The sequence below is a fragment of the Columba livia genome, chromosome 2 (genome assembly GCF_036013475.1).
Source record: "Columba livia isolate bColLiv1 breed racing homer chromosome 2, bColLiv1.pat.W.v2, whole genome shotgun sequence".
In the NCBI taxonomy this organism is placed as follows: Eukaryota; Metazoa; Chordata; class Aves; order Columbiformes; family Columbidae; genus Columba; species Columba livia.
The window spans coordinates 35211353-35223759 of NC_088603.1; the positions used below are offsets into that span (position 1 = coordinate 35211353).

At 39.7% G+C, this 12407-nt stretch overlaps 1 protein-coding gene across 9 annotated transcripts in view; it reads right to left on the minus strand.

The window, feature by feature from the left end:
- Positions 1–12407, minus strand: part of OSBPL3 (oxysterol binding protein like 3) — a 96342-nt gene that overhangs the window by 13844 nt on the left and 70091 nt on the right. For all 9 annotated transcript variants that reach the window (XM_065051326.1, XM_065051329.1, XM_065051325.1 and 6 more), the window contains 4 exons: positions 9753–10003; positions 7764–7901; positions 3817–3880; positions 1164–1242 (listed from right to left, as the gene is read on the minus strand). In XM_065051326.1, the coding sequence (XP_064907398.1) occupies positions 1164–1242; positions 3817–3880; positions 7764–7901; positions 9753–10003 (532 nt within the window). The remainder of the gene's footprint in view (positions 1–1163; positions 1243–3816; positions 3881–7763; positions 7902–9752; positions 10004–12407) is intronic.

Below are 12407 nucleotides of genomic sequence, written 5' to 3' on the forward strand. Positions count from 1 at the left end.
GTTGGTAAAGTCTCTTTTTATTTCTGGTTTCATTCAGAATCTCCCTGTTTAGCCAAGCCGGTTGTCTTCCCCTCCGGCTAGCCTTTTGGCACACTGGTATAGCCTGTTCCTGTGCACTCAAAACCACCTGCTTGAAGCATGTCCAACTCTCCTGGGCCCCCTTGTTTTTAAGCATTGTTTCCCAGGGTATGCTCTGAACTAGACTTCTGAATAGGCAAAAATCTGCCCTCCGGAAGTCCAGCGTAGAGGTTTTGTTAATTGTTCCCCCTGCATCTCTGAGTATTGAAAATTCTATTATTTCATGGTTGCTATGCCCCAGGCGGCCTCCAACCACTACATCTCCCACCAGCCCTTCTCTGTTTGTAAACAGTAGGTCTAGCGGGGTCTTGCCCCTGGTGGGCTCATTTACCAGCTGATGAAGGAAATTGTCCTCTATACACTCTAGGAACTTCCTAGACTGCCTCTTCTGTGCAGTATTGAGCTCCCAGCAGATATCCAGCAGGTTAAAGTCACCCACAAGAACAAGGGCCGTCGATTTTGAGACATCTGCCAGGTTGTTGATGGTATTAAACCTTAGTCAACACTGAACTACAAAATCTGCTTACTTCCTTGGATAATAAACACCAGATATGCAACTGGGTTTTTTTTATCACTTACCATAATTATTTATGCAGTGACGATGGTTATCAGCCTCACCTAAAGACCAGGACCCCATGGTGTTAAGGTCCATACAAATATAGGTACAGAAGACAAAAACAACACCCCCTCCCCCAAGTCCATGTTTCAAACAAAAGAATTCATAGCTTTCTCTACCATGCAGTTTTTCCCTGTGAGTTTAAAACGCATGAAGTTTGAAATTCAACTGAAGTATGAAAACACCAACTTTGCTTATTTCAATATACACAGGAGTGACTTTTTTTTTAAATTTCATCTTTCATTTTTTATAACCTTTATAAGAGTTAGTGCTTCTGTTTTATGCTTCTGGTTTGGGTTTGGTGGGTTCTTTTCTCCCTCCCCCCCTTTTTTTAACTAAACCATAATCCCCAATTTTTCCACAGGTTTAATACAGCACAGCTTGTTCTTATCCACATAAACGTGGTTCCTATGTGTGCAGGCATGTCTGTGCCTGTGTGTGAACAGCAGTGCACAACTGCAGCACTTACGCTGGAAGAGTTACGTGTGTTGTACCAACTGGAACAATTTCCATGGACTTTCCCCAGAATTTGTTTTTCCATCTTACATCTGAAACAGGAAGAGGAAAAAAAAAAACAAAGAGAGACAGGTTTAGTCATGGGCGAACCAATACATTTTTGGGTTCTATTTTATTGTCAAGAAATGCAAAATAATTAATTGCTACATACTAAAAGTGTTCAGAGAATGCTGTGGACCTTCAAACATGGTTTTGTTTGTTCTTCCTTATGTTTCCCCCCATTACATTACTGATTATTTAAATAGCAAAGCAAAAGAGGTTTAGAAGTCCCCTCTCAAAACCTTTTCCAAAGGAGATGAATTTGAGTAAGCTATAGACAGAGTATATTTATCTGCAATGCAGTTGCTAGTGAATGAAAGCAGACATTTCCAAAAACAAAAGCAGAATTCCAAAAAAAAAAAAAAATAGCAAATAAGAGCATCCACAGTGAAGAAGCAAGAGAATGTTTCAAAAGGCACAAAACTGCAGAGGGAATTAGTCCATTTTTTTTCTGTAAGTTTAACTGGCCCTTTAAAAATCTTGTCTGAATCACAGAGAGACGTGTCCAAGCCTCACGCCATTTCTCCAAAAAAGATTAGAAATCTCAGTGCAAGTTTAGACAAATTTATTGAGCAAAAACACCTGGAAGAGAAAGAAACAAGGACAAAAAAGCATGGCAGAAGGGGTATAGAGTTATCACCTGAGAAAAGGACTTAGAAAAATAAAATACATTTGAAGCTAGATGCTGGGCTAGATGCTGGGCCAGCCTCCTTAGTGGCAGCAATTCTGTTGTGATTCCTGTACTACACAGGTGTTGATGGTGTTGAGCCCAATTCTGTACTAGCTTCCTCTCTTCTGCAGGGGGATGGAAGAGAAAGGGCAAAGGCACACCCTGCTGAATTTAACAGCTAAAATCTGTCATCAGACTCTGTTACATTCTCTGTTCTCACAAATGGCAAAGCTGTCCCACGGAAATCAGTACATGGGAAACATCTTGGGAAGCAATGTGTAACTTGATCATGCAAAAATTTTAGGACAGCTAAGAAAAGCACACAGATGTTTAATAGCTGGAACTGCCTTCTCTGAATTTCCATTGTTCATGTGTCCACACTCCTTTGCGAAAGCAGAGTCAGCTTCATAAGTCAGGGAAAATGATTTCCAAAAGAACTGTCCCTGTCAGAACCCAGCCTGCTGGCTCACTAGAGATGATCAAGAGATTTCTTGACATTGAAACAGCTGAACTAAGGTCAGTGTCTGGTGGAATGACAGCACTACTCTGGCAATGCTGCTGAGGAGCTAATATGGTAAATGAAAAGAACTTTGCACACAGAAAAAACTTACCTCATTGACGAGCTGCCTTTATGATTAACTTGAAGTTAATCTTTCCACGTAAGTTAATATAGCCCCACAAGAGGCCATAGCATTTACAAACTGCCTTTGCATTGGAAAAGAATAAAAACAATACATTGTCTAGGTCTCCCATAAGCTCAGCTAGCCACAATTAAAAACAAAACAGCCCCAACAACACTGCAGTACCCTCACTCAGTCTGCTGTGCTCATCTAGACCAAATCTTATACTCTTTCTCATTGATCAGATTCTCAGCTCTCATCTTTACAGAAGAGCTTTGCTCTCTAAATGCAAGTGCTAAAATATTTGAGCGATAACCATTGTCATGATCTGTTGAACAAATCAGTTTCACCCGTTTTTATTAAGAAAGGCTGCTCTCTAGTCTTTATTTATAGTTTTCAGTGACTGAATAAATTTTAGGTCATCTCTGCTATTTGGCTGAGAACAAAAGAACTCTTGTCCCTGTATTTGTTTACAAAACAAAGAATTATATTGAATAATGAAACCCAGACTAATGACAGAGTTCCATTTCTGTTCAGTATGGCTTAATCCGTAATAACTATAATTAAGTCAGCAGAGTCAATCCTAACAGAATTAAAGGTTATAATATGGCTACACTGTGAATTGACAAACCTCTGGGTGAAGGATTTTAACTGAGACATAGTTATATCCTGTGTACACTCCAAAAATATCTAACCACACAGGTACCGTGACTGGCTGACATCTTTACCAGCATTACAGAGCTAACAAAGCTCCAACACACTTCTTCTGAAACACAATGTTAGTAGTCGAATAGCACAAAATCTTACATACTGTAATAATGCCAGCAGAGAAAGGTAATTACATTTATCCTTGCCGTTATGCTCATTTTTGGAAATTATTTTCAGAACAGGTTTACAAGATTTGCCAAGGCTCAAGATTTAACCTGTAGTGTTTCAAGCTGTGTTCCAGCTTGTTTGTTTTATAAACAGCTTGAGGTACAACTCTTCTTTATTTAAGAACCCGACTCCAAACAAACCTGGTTTTAAAGAAATGCAGGTATTTTCACATGAAAAGAAAAATCAATTAATGTTATAAGAAAAAACTTCAACATTTTTATAATGGCAGAACATCTAAGTAAGAAGTGTACAAGTAAGTATAGGCCAGCATTTCTAAAAGCCACTCTAGTACAATTTAAGCAGGGAATTTCAACTTTTCCCAATTTCTGGATATTTCATGTTAGACATACATTGAAAATATTACGAACACTGTAAAAGAAAATGATAGACTGAAGAGTTACCTTGCCAAAAAGCAAAATTCACAGATTCAGCATGGCATGCAGAAATAGGTGGATGGTGACTGACCTAATAGCAAGACATGAAAGGGGAAAAAAACAAGATGGACATATTAACACTTGAACAGGCATTTTGGTTTGGGTTCTTATTTTTTTCCCTTCATTTTTCATTCATATCTGGCATTTTCAATTCCATCTACTTTCCTTTTGCAGTTGTTTCCTGAAGAGGGAGCCAGTGAGATTAATAAGGTACAGAGACCTAAGAAGCCTTCAAAGAAATGGGAAGCACTTATTTTAAAAGGCCACTGAATTTGTTCCTTGAGTGAAAATCTAACTACATACGTTGTACATTGTCTCTAAGACGATGATTACATTTACCTTCAGGACCCCTTCACAGAGTAACCGAAGCTGCACCTAGAGTACACACACAAAAATTTCTAAAAAACAAAACCAACCAAACAAAACCCCACAAAGGGCCAAATTCTTCTGTACAGAAAATAGCAACAAAACCCTGACTGTGATGGAGGAGACAACGATCTCTGAGGGTTCCACGGGTGGCAAAAATCAAGCCATGAAATTCCATCCAGCAACCCCTACTGCTGCAGTAGTGACACCCCCGGCGTTTCTAGTGCAAAACTAATCACACGCACTGTGTTTTATCAGCTTTGGGCAACAGCACATACATGAATTAGGGCAACCACCAATACAGTGAAACAAGGACTGTGAGTAAATAAACAAATACACAATGCAGACTATTAAAAGGAAATAGTAAATAATATAGTAACTGCACAAAGTGAAGCAGCCACTCCTCCTTCGCTGTAAAATCTCCCTTCTGGACGAACACAACTAACAACCGACCAAGACCAACTCTTTGATGTGTAATGTCTGTTCTTTTGACAAAGACAACTTTATTTTCAAGTCAAATTACTATTTCCCACTATGAATCTAATTTCTTGACTACCTACACGTGGCTCATATGCAGTTTTAGGGTTTTTTTTGTCACTCATTTGGCAAATCTCTTATCAAGCATTTTCTGTGCAGGCATCCAGTTATTTACTGAACATCTTGGTGTTAAAAAAAAAAAAAAAGAGAGAGAAAAAAGTACTAATTACTCTCAGCTGTGCCCTAATCCACCAGGAGCAACACACTCTCTCTCATATACTGCACCCAGATTAACCCCAGATGTCACTATAATTCATGGGTTAAACATAGCTCTCACTTAAACTGTTATAATTCCAGCCTAGGGTCACGGTGCTAAGTGGAGTTATTCTAAACTCACTCCAGTAATAGAGCAGAATGTCTTATTTTATACATTTTGGCTATCTATGCCATGGATTGCATACTATCTGCACTAACAGGTTACCTAGAGTAAGCATCAAAATGCTTGTGCAAACAGGCAAGAAGCAACAGCTGCTGATGCAAAGAGAACTATTCAATGCTCGCAAGCTACATGAAATATCTTTCCTCCTATACTGCCCTCGCTTCCTAATATTCCTCCACCCCATACAGTAACTTTACCGCTCTATAAACTCACATCGCTTACTGCACATACTAGAACAACAGCTGTTAACAGTCCAACCCCCCTCATGTATTAAAATTCTTTAGAAAAATTAGTCTTTGTACTGATTTATCCAATATTCACTTCCTTTAATTCAGTATTTAATTCAGTATCAACCTCTATTCACCACTTTGTTACTCCAGCTTGATGTTACACTAACTGCAGTGCTCTGTACACATCACCTTAGAACTGAAGTAACACAGTGAAGAACCAGATATATTACTCCAACTTTAAATTTGATTCTTGCTTTGTGCCTTTTTTTTTTTCTCATTTTAACTCTTGCCTGTGACTTTTCCTGAGACTAAGCGAAGATCACAGCACTTCTTTTTGTCAGTTCTAAAACATACTGTACAAAATGTTGTATCTTCAGAAGTGGCAAAAACACTTTTCCTAAAAGAAGCCTCTTACACTCTTACCCACTGCACTTTTTGTAGGGTTTTTTTTTTGTTATGTCTAGACAGAATGAGACAGCTTTCAATCATTCTTACTCTGTTAGGCACCAGATTATTGAAGTTTTATCTCTTTCTAACATATGTCTCAAGCTTGGCAATTTTGGTAACTTGACTGGTTTAAACTTAATAATTTTCACCCATACTTAAGTAATTATTCTCCTATTTGGGAATTATTTTCATAAACACCCAGACCTTGATGTGTTGTAGACATTCTTCACCTACTAAGCTGTGGTAGCAGATCTGAAAGGCTTAGCTCACAAAGTATTTGGACAGGAAGTAGAAATATTTATAGTGCCACGGAAAATACTAATCATTGATTGACTCACACGGGGGATATATTTCTTTTAAAAAAAGACATTAAATGGCTGAAGATATGGTATTTTTAATCACAGTATCACAGTATGTTTGGGATTGGAAGGGACCTCAAAAGATCATCTAGTCCAATCCCCCTGCTGGAGCAGGAACGCCTAGGTGAGGTCGCACAGGAACATGTCCAGGCGGGTTCTGAATGTCTCCAGAGAAGGAGACTCCACAACCTCCCTGGGCAGCCTGTTCCAGTGCTCTGCCACCCTCACTGAGAAGAAGTTTCTTCTCAAATTTAAGTGGAACCTCTTGTGTTCGAGCTTGATCCCATTACCCCTTGTCCTATCATTGTTTGCCACTGAAAAGAGCCTGGCTCCATCCTCTTGGCACTCACCTTTTATATATTTATAGACATTAATAAGGTCCCCCCTTAGTCTCCTCTTCTCCAAACTAAAGAGACCCAGCTCCCTCAGCCTTTCTTCACAAGGGAGGTGCTCCACTCCCTTAATCATCTTCGTTGCCCTGTGCTGGACTCTCTCCAGCAGTTCCCTGTCCTTCTTGAACTGAGGGGCCCAGAACTAGACACAATATTCCAGATGTGGTCTCACCGGGGTGGAGTAGAGGGGAAGGAGAACCTCTCTCGACCTACTAACCACCCCCCTTCTAATACACCCCAGGATGCCATTGGCCTTCCTGGCCACAAGGGCACAGTGCTGGCTCATGGTCATCCTGTTGTCCACCAAGACCCCCAGGTCCCTTTCCCCTACACTGCTCTCTAATATGTGATTTCCCAACCTATACTGGAACCTGGGGTTGTTCCTGCCCAGATGCAGGACTCTACACTTTCCCTTGTTAAATTTCATCAGGTTATTCCCTGCCCAACTCTCCAGCCTGTCCAGGTCCCGCTGGATAGCAGCACAGCCTTCTGGCACATCAGCCACTCCTCCCAGCTTAGTGTCATCAGCAAACTTGCTGATAGTACACTCTATTCCCTCGTCTAAATCGTTAATGAATATATTGAATAATATTGGCCCCAGTACTAACCCCTGAGGCACTCCACTAGATACTGGCCTCCAACTAGACTCCGCACCATTGACTACCACTCTCTGGCTTCTCTCCTTAAGCCAGTTTGCAATCCACCTCACTACTTTATTGTCCAGACCACACCTCCTCAATTTAGCAACCAGGATGCTATGGGAGACTGTGTCAAATGCTTTGCTGAAGTCAAGGTAGACCACATCCACCGCTCTGCCATCATCCATCCACCTTGTTACATTAATGATCACACACAAAAGAAAGTGACAAGAATGTGAATGCTTGTTGCAGTCGTGATCAGATTTCCACATGGGGAATCACACTCTGCTTAACCAGGTTATCTGGTTACTGGAGAGGGCAGCTTGCCAGCCTTGGCTTCTCGACTGTCAGCTGTTGGTTGTCATGTTCCATGCCAGAGTTACTGGACTTCCCTCAAAAAACAATTTCCCTCATTTATAATTCTGCAACATCCCCTGAGTTGTGTTTGGCTCAAGTTATGTGAAGTAATTTTGTATTTTGCTACTGATTCCAGAGGATCCCAGCCATACATTTAGAATTAAACAGTGTGTCAAAGCAGCAAATCTAAGGTCTGCAGCATACAATACCTGTTCCGCAAAGAACTGGAAACCCTTATCTTCACGAATACATTCATAGGTTTCTCCAAGCACAGGATTAAATGGTTTACTTCCAGCTCGGTAGTAACTGGATGCATATGCAGAGACTGCAAATGCAGCTATATACACCTGGGAATAACATATGTGGAATTCTGATTAATTAATTTACCATAGCTATGCACAATTTTTGCTATACATTCTGGTTTAATGGGGAAAAACAAACACACACCAAAAGCCCCCCAAAACCAAAAATACCACCACAGCAAAATATGGTTTTTATCCTGACATCAAATTCTGCTATTTTTCCCATAATTTGCAGACTGCAAACACGCATTTTTCCTGCAAGTTAAGCACTAGCTCACATATTAGAGAATTATTCAGTTTTCAGAGAGTCATTCCAGGATGGAGTTATTAGGGTCAAACACTGCAAATTTCATCAACTGAAAACAGCATTTCTGAAAACTGTTTGAAACAGCTTAGCATTCTGCAACACAGTTCAAAACAGTACCCTCAAAAATCACTATTAGATTTTGTCTTATAACTGGCTTTTATAGTTGTGGTCTGTGATTCTAAGGATCTACCAACTATCATTTTCCTAAATATGGCACGGGCAGCACTGGATGAGTTTTCACCAAGTTGCTATTATATTTCTAATGCAGTTTGAAATGAATTGCATTTTACCTGCTGTGTGCTATTACCTAATAATGAAACTGTTCCTGATTATGACTGAGACACAGGTAACCCTTCCAAATGTTTGTGGTCAACTCAAGCATAATTCCTTCTAAACCTGAGGAATTAGAATTTGGGGTTGTCTGTTCAGGTCTCTTTTGTACAATTTTTCTCCCTTTCCTCATCTTGTGAAAAAGTAGATGCGAGCAAAAATTTTGCCTCAGGATTTCTCAAAGAATACTCCATTCTGAGGTAATTTCCAGATGCTTAAGTGTGGGAAGGAGAGAAAAGGCTTATTTTCACTCCCATATGAACAACTGCTGCTCATTTCCTTTTCATTTTAACGTATGTTCTCAAGAACACAAAAAAAGCTCTGCACCAACCCCCCAGTTAATAGCCAGACCCTCTGTCCTGAGAACTCACACTAAATTGTCACCCTTGCAGAGTGTCAGAATGGAGCAGGAGGCTTTTCAAACAGTGTCTATTACATGACTATTTACATCCATTAATAACCTCATTTTAATACAAGATATATTGAATTACAAAGGCTTAATTGAGTTTAAGGGACAATCTATAGCTTCAATTTAAGAGAATTTAGAGAGTTTTTAATCCTTTATTTACAATATTACATATTAAATAGCTTTTGTGCACCTGGAAGCAGAAGAACTGACATGCATTTTTCTCGTATTCTTTCGCCAAATGCTGAATTCAGGGTTCTGCACCGGCAGAAGATGACACCGTTATTGTACTAAACATACATTAATATGGCCTAGTTTTGAGGTCCTGAACATTCTGTATCAACCCCAAAACTTCACAAAACCAGTTAATAAAACAAATTGAGCTCTTTTAGTTCATATTAAGACATCATGGTAGTGTAGGGCTGGAAGATCCACCATCCTCTATGCACAAATGCATTACCAGATTAGACACCCTTAAAAAAAGACATACTGTAGCTTTCACGCTCAAGAGGGAAGTACATCAATTCAACTCCCCTCCTTTTTTTTGCTGTAAAATGTTAATTTTACAGAGTAAGAGCTGCAAAACAGAACTAGACTACTTTGTTTAACCTTGCAGGACAGCGAGGCACTCAAGGAGAGAGACTTGCTGATAAAGCAACACAAATTATGCAGAAGAGTCAAAAATAGTGGGTATGTAAGTATGTACAGACACACATTCAGAGAGTCTGCCTCTCTCAGCTGGGTGAAAAAAATAATGGAACAGAACATCTTCACTCCTTTGGTAGACTGTTTTTATATTTACTCTATTCTAATCATGTTGAATGTTACTAGGTACTTGGAATAAAATATTTACCATCCGTTCAAATGGGTTAGGCGTATGCGCTGCTTTATCTAGTAGTTCACTGTACTCCAGCTCCTCGCACAGACGCTGAAGGGTGTTAAGTGGCTCATTTAATTCAACAGGCATGGCCACTTTGGAGAGATCCTTTCCTATGTTGTTTCTCAGGATATTCCACAGGCTGATGTTGCTCGTGTTAGGACACGGAGCGGGTAAACATGTTCTCCGTTTAGAATTGCATCCCATTCCACTTTCAGAAATACAGTCTGAAAAGGAAGTGGCAGAACAAATCAATTCACTGTTTACTTAGTTTCATCCCCTTTGCAAACATACACTAAAATGCAACCATCTTTTCTCTGGCAAAACTTCCTTCCTCACAATTCATGCAAGTATTTCACTTGTGATTGAAGATAGCCTGTTATAAAAATGATAAAATTAAGAACAAGATTTTCATTTCTGTATGTTAACCGAGGTAAATGCCAGATACAAAAGATGCATTAAAAATGACCTTCCTTCCCCTTAAAAGCTATAAGAAAGGCTCAGGCTTTCCATTGAGTTTGAAAGAGTAAATATTAGATTTTATTTCTAACAAAGACAGATTCCTATCTGTTAAAGTGATGTAAAACCTCCCTCCTTGACAGAGCTTCAATTAAGTTGACACTTCTCAGAAGGCAAGGCGTAACTTAGAGATCCAAGCATAATAACAAACTCCTACCTATTTTTTCCGACTTTTTAGAATACTCCTACCAGGGAAATGTACTACACCATAGATTTACATGCAGGCTTTTCCACAGTGCTCCCTATAGTGCTTAGCATTTAAAAAATATTGAGTGATGTTAGCTTTTAGAGACTGCCATACATTAGTGAAGAAATGGCCTGTTTTAAAGGTGGAAGAAATTAAGCAACTGTGGAGCTAATGGGTTTGCTGAAGATTATAATAAAGGACTCATGTGGAGAGTCCTTGACATGAATATCTGAGGTCTGTGTTGCTACGTCAAAGCAACTGGAACAGGATAAATAGTTCTAAGTGTGCCATGAAATGATTTGTGGCATGATTAAAATAGAGCTACAAGCTTCTGCAACAGGCTAGTCTCAAGTGATTATGTTGGCTTATCTGTACATCAGTCTCACTTCAGAGAGGTATACAGTTGCTGCTACAAGAAGATACTTTATCTTTAAATGTCCTTAGAAGCACCTAGGAAGCTCCTGCCCCAGAATCAGCTGCCATTCAGAGGCATTCATGTAGAGTGCCAGTCTGTCAACCCTTGTCCTCATCTGGCTTTCCTCACAGAGATTTGTCTTGGAAGAATTAAACCAGCACTGGGCTGCACCTCTTTCCTGTGAATCACTGCCCCTAAATGCAGGATTTCAAGCAGTATTTCCTCTGCTGTTCCACTGACATGAACGTGATATCAGCAGAGCTTCCAACAGTGACAAAGTACAAATAACCACCAGGGCTAATTTCTCCATCACTGCCATGTATGCTAGCCCATGCCTCACATGGAGGTTTTCAAGTGTAATCAGCAGCCCCAGAGTTTTGAGGAAGAAGTTTCCATCTTCCCTGCTACTCACAAACTAGAAGTCCTAATATCTCATGTGACCGAATTGCTGTTACTCTTTCTTTTTGCATAAAAATGGCATGGGCACTACAAATCAAAAAATCTACCTGAAAAAAATATACTCTTAAGAGGTTGGCTCCTATGCTTCCATCTTGGAATAGATTGTTGAAAATAAGAAGAGGCCAAAAAGAAGGATGCTCCCTTAGATACCTCAGGAACGGGGAGATATCTGGAGAGGAAGAAGGTAAATGCTAAAAAATTATCCTTGTTCAAAAGAGCTCTCTGTAATGGGATTTGGTTACATCCCTTGACAGTTTCTGATTAAAAGTAGAATACTAATTGACTGAACTACATATTCTGGGCCAGCCCGTTAATTGGGGTAATCTGGTGACAAAACAGATATGAGAAACAACTAAGATATTCAGATACCAAATTTTCTATACAGCCAAGTTCTTCCATCTCTCCAAGAAAAGAGAAGCCCATGTAGATCTGGTTTGCAATGGCCAGCAACAATACCGAAAGAGAGACATCTGACCTCCACCTAGACTCAATGACTTTCAAGGCCAGACTGGAACATTACTATCATTTGGTCTGACCTTTTACATTACAGCGGCCAGAGGATTTGATAGTAAACCCACAATTCATGGTTCAGCTAATACCCTGTAGGAAAAAGGCCTCCAGTTTGCTACTAGTGGGAATGGCAGGCTGACCGAAGCACACAGAGAGCAGGTACCAGAAGCATGTGGAGGTGTTGCTAATATGGAAGAGCTTCAGTGATGGTCTTTCTTATGAGAATATGAACAGTCAAGTTAGTACAGTTTACTAAGGTCCAGATAACAGGTAAATCAATATGTATTCTTTCCTTTCTTTCAATAAAATCTTCACTTGTAAACAGTTAGAAAATACAACAGATCTCCAGGCATTTCAAACTACCCAAGTTCATAGAGATCCACTGGTCCCTGGAGATGACCAGGAAACAGCTGCTAGAAAGAAACCACAGTTCAGCCTTTTTGAAGTTAAAAATATATTGATAGAGGGGGAAGAACATCAGGATTACTGAAAGGAGTTGAAGCCAATTAGTTTGTTATGACACATTCTTCTCCCTCTTTTT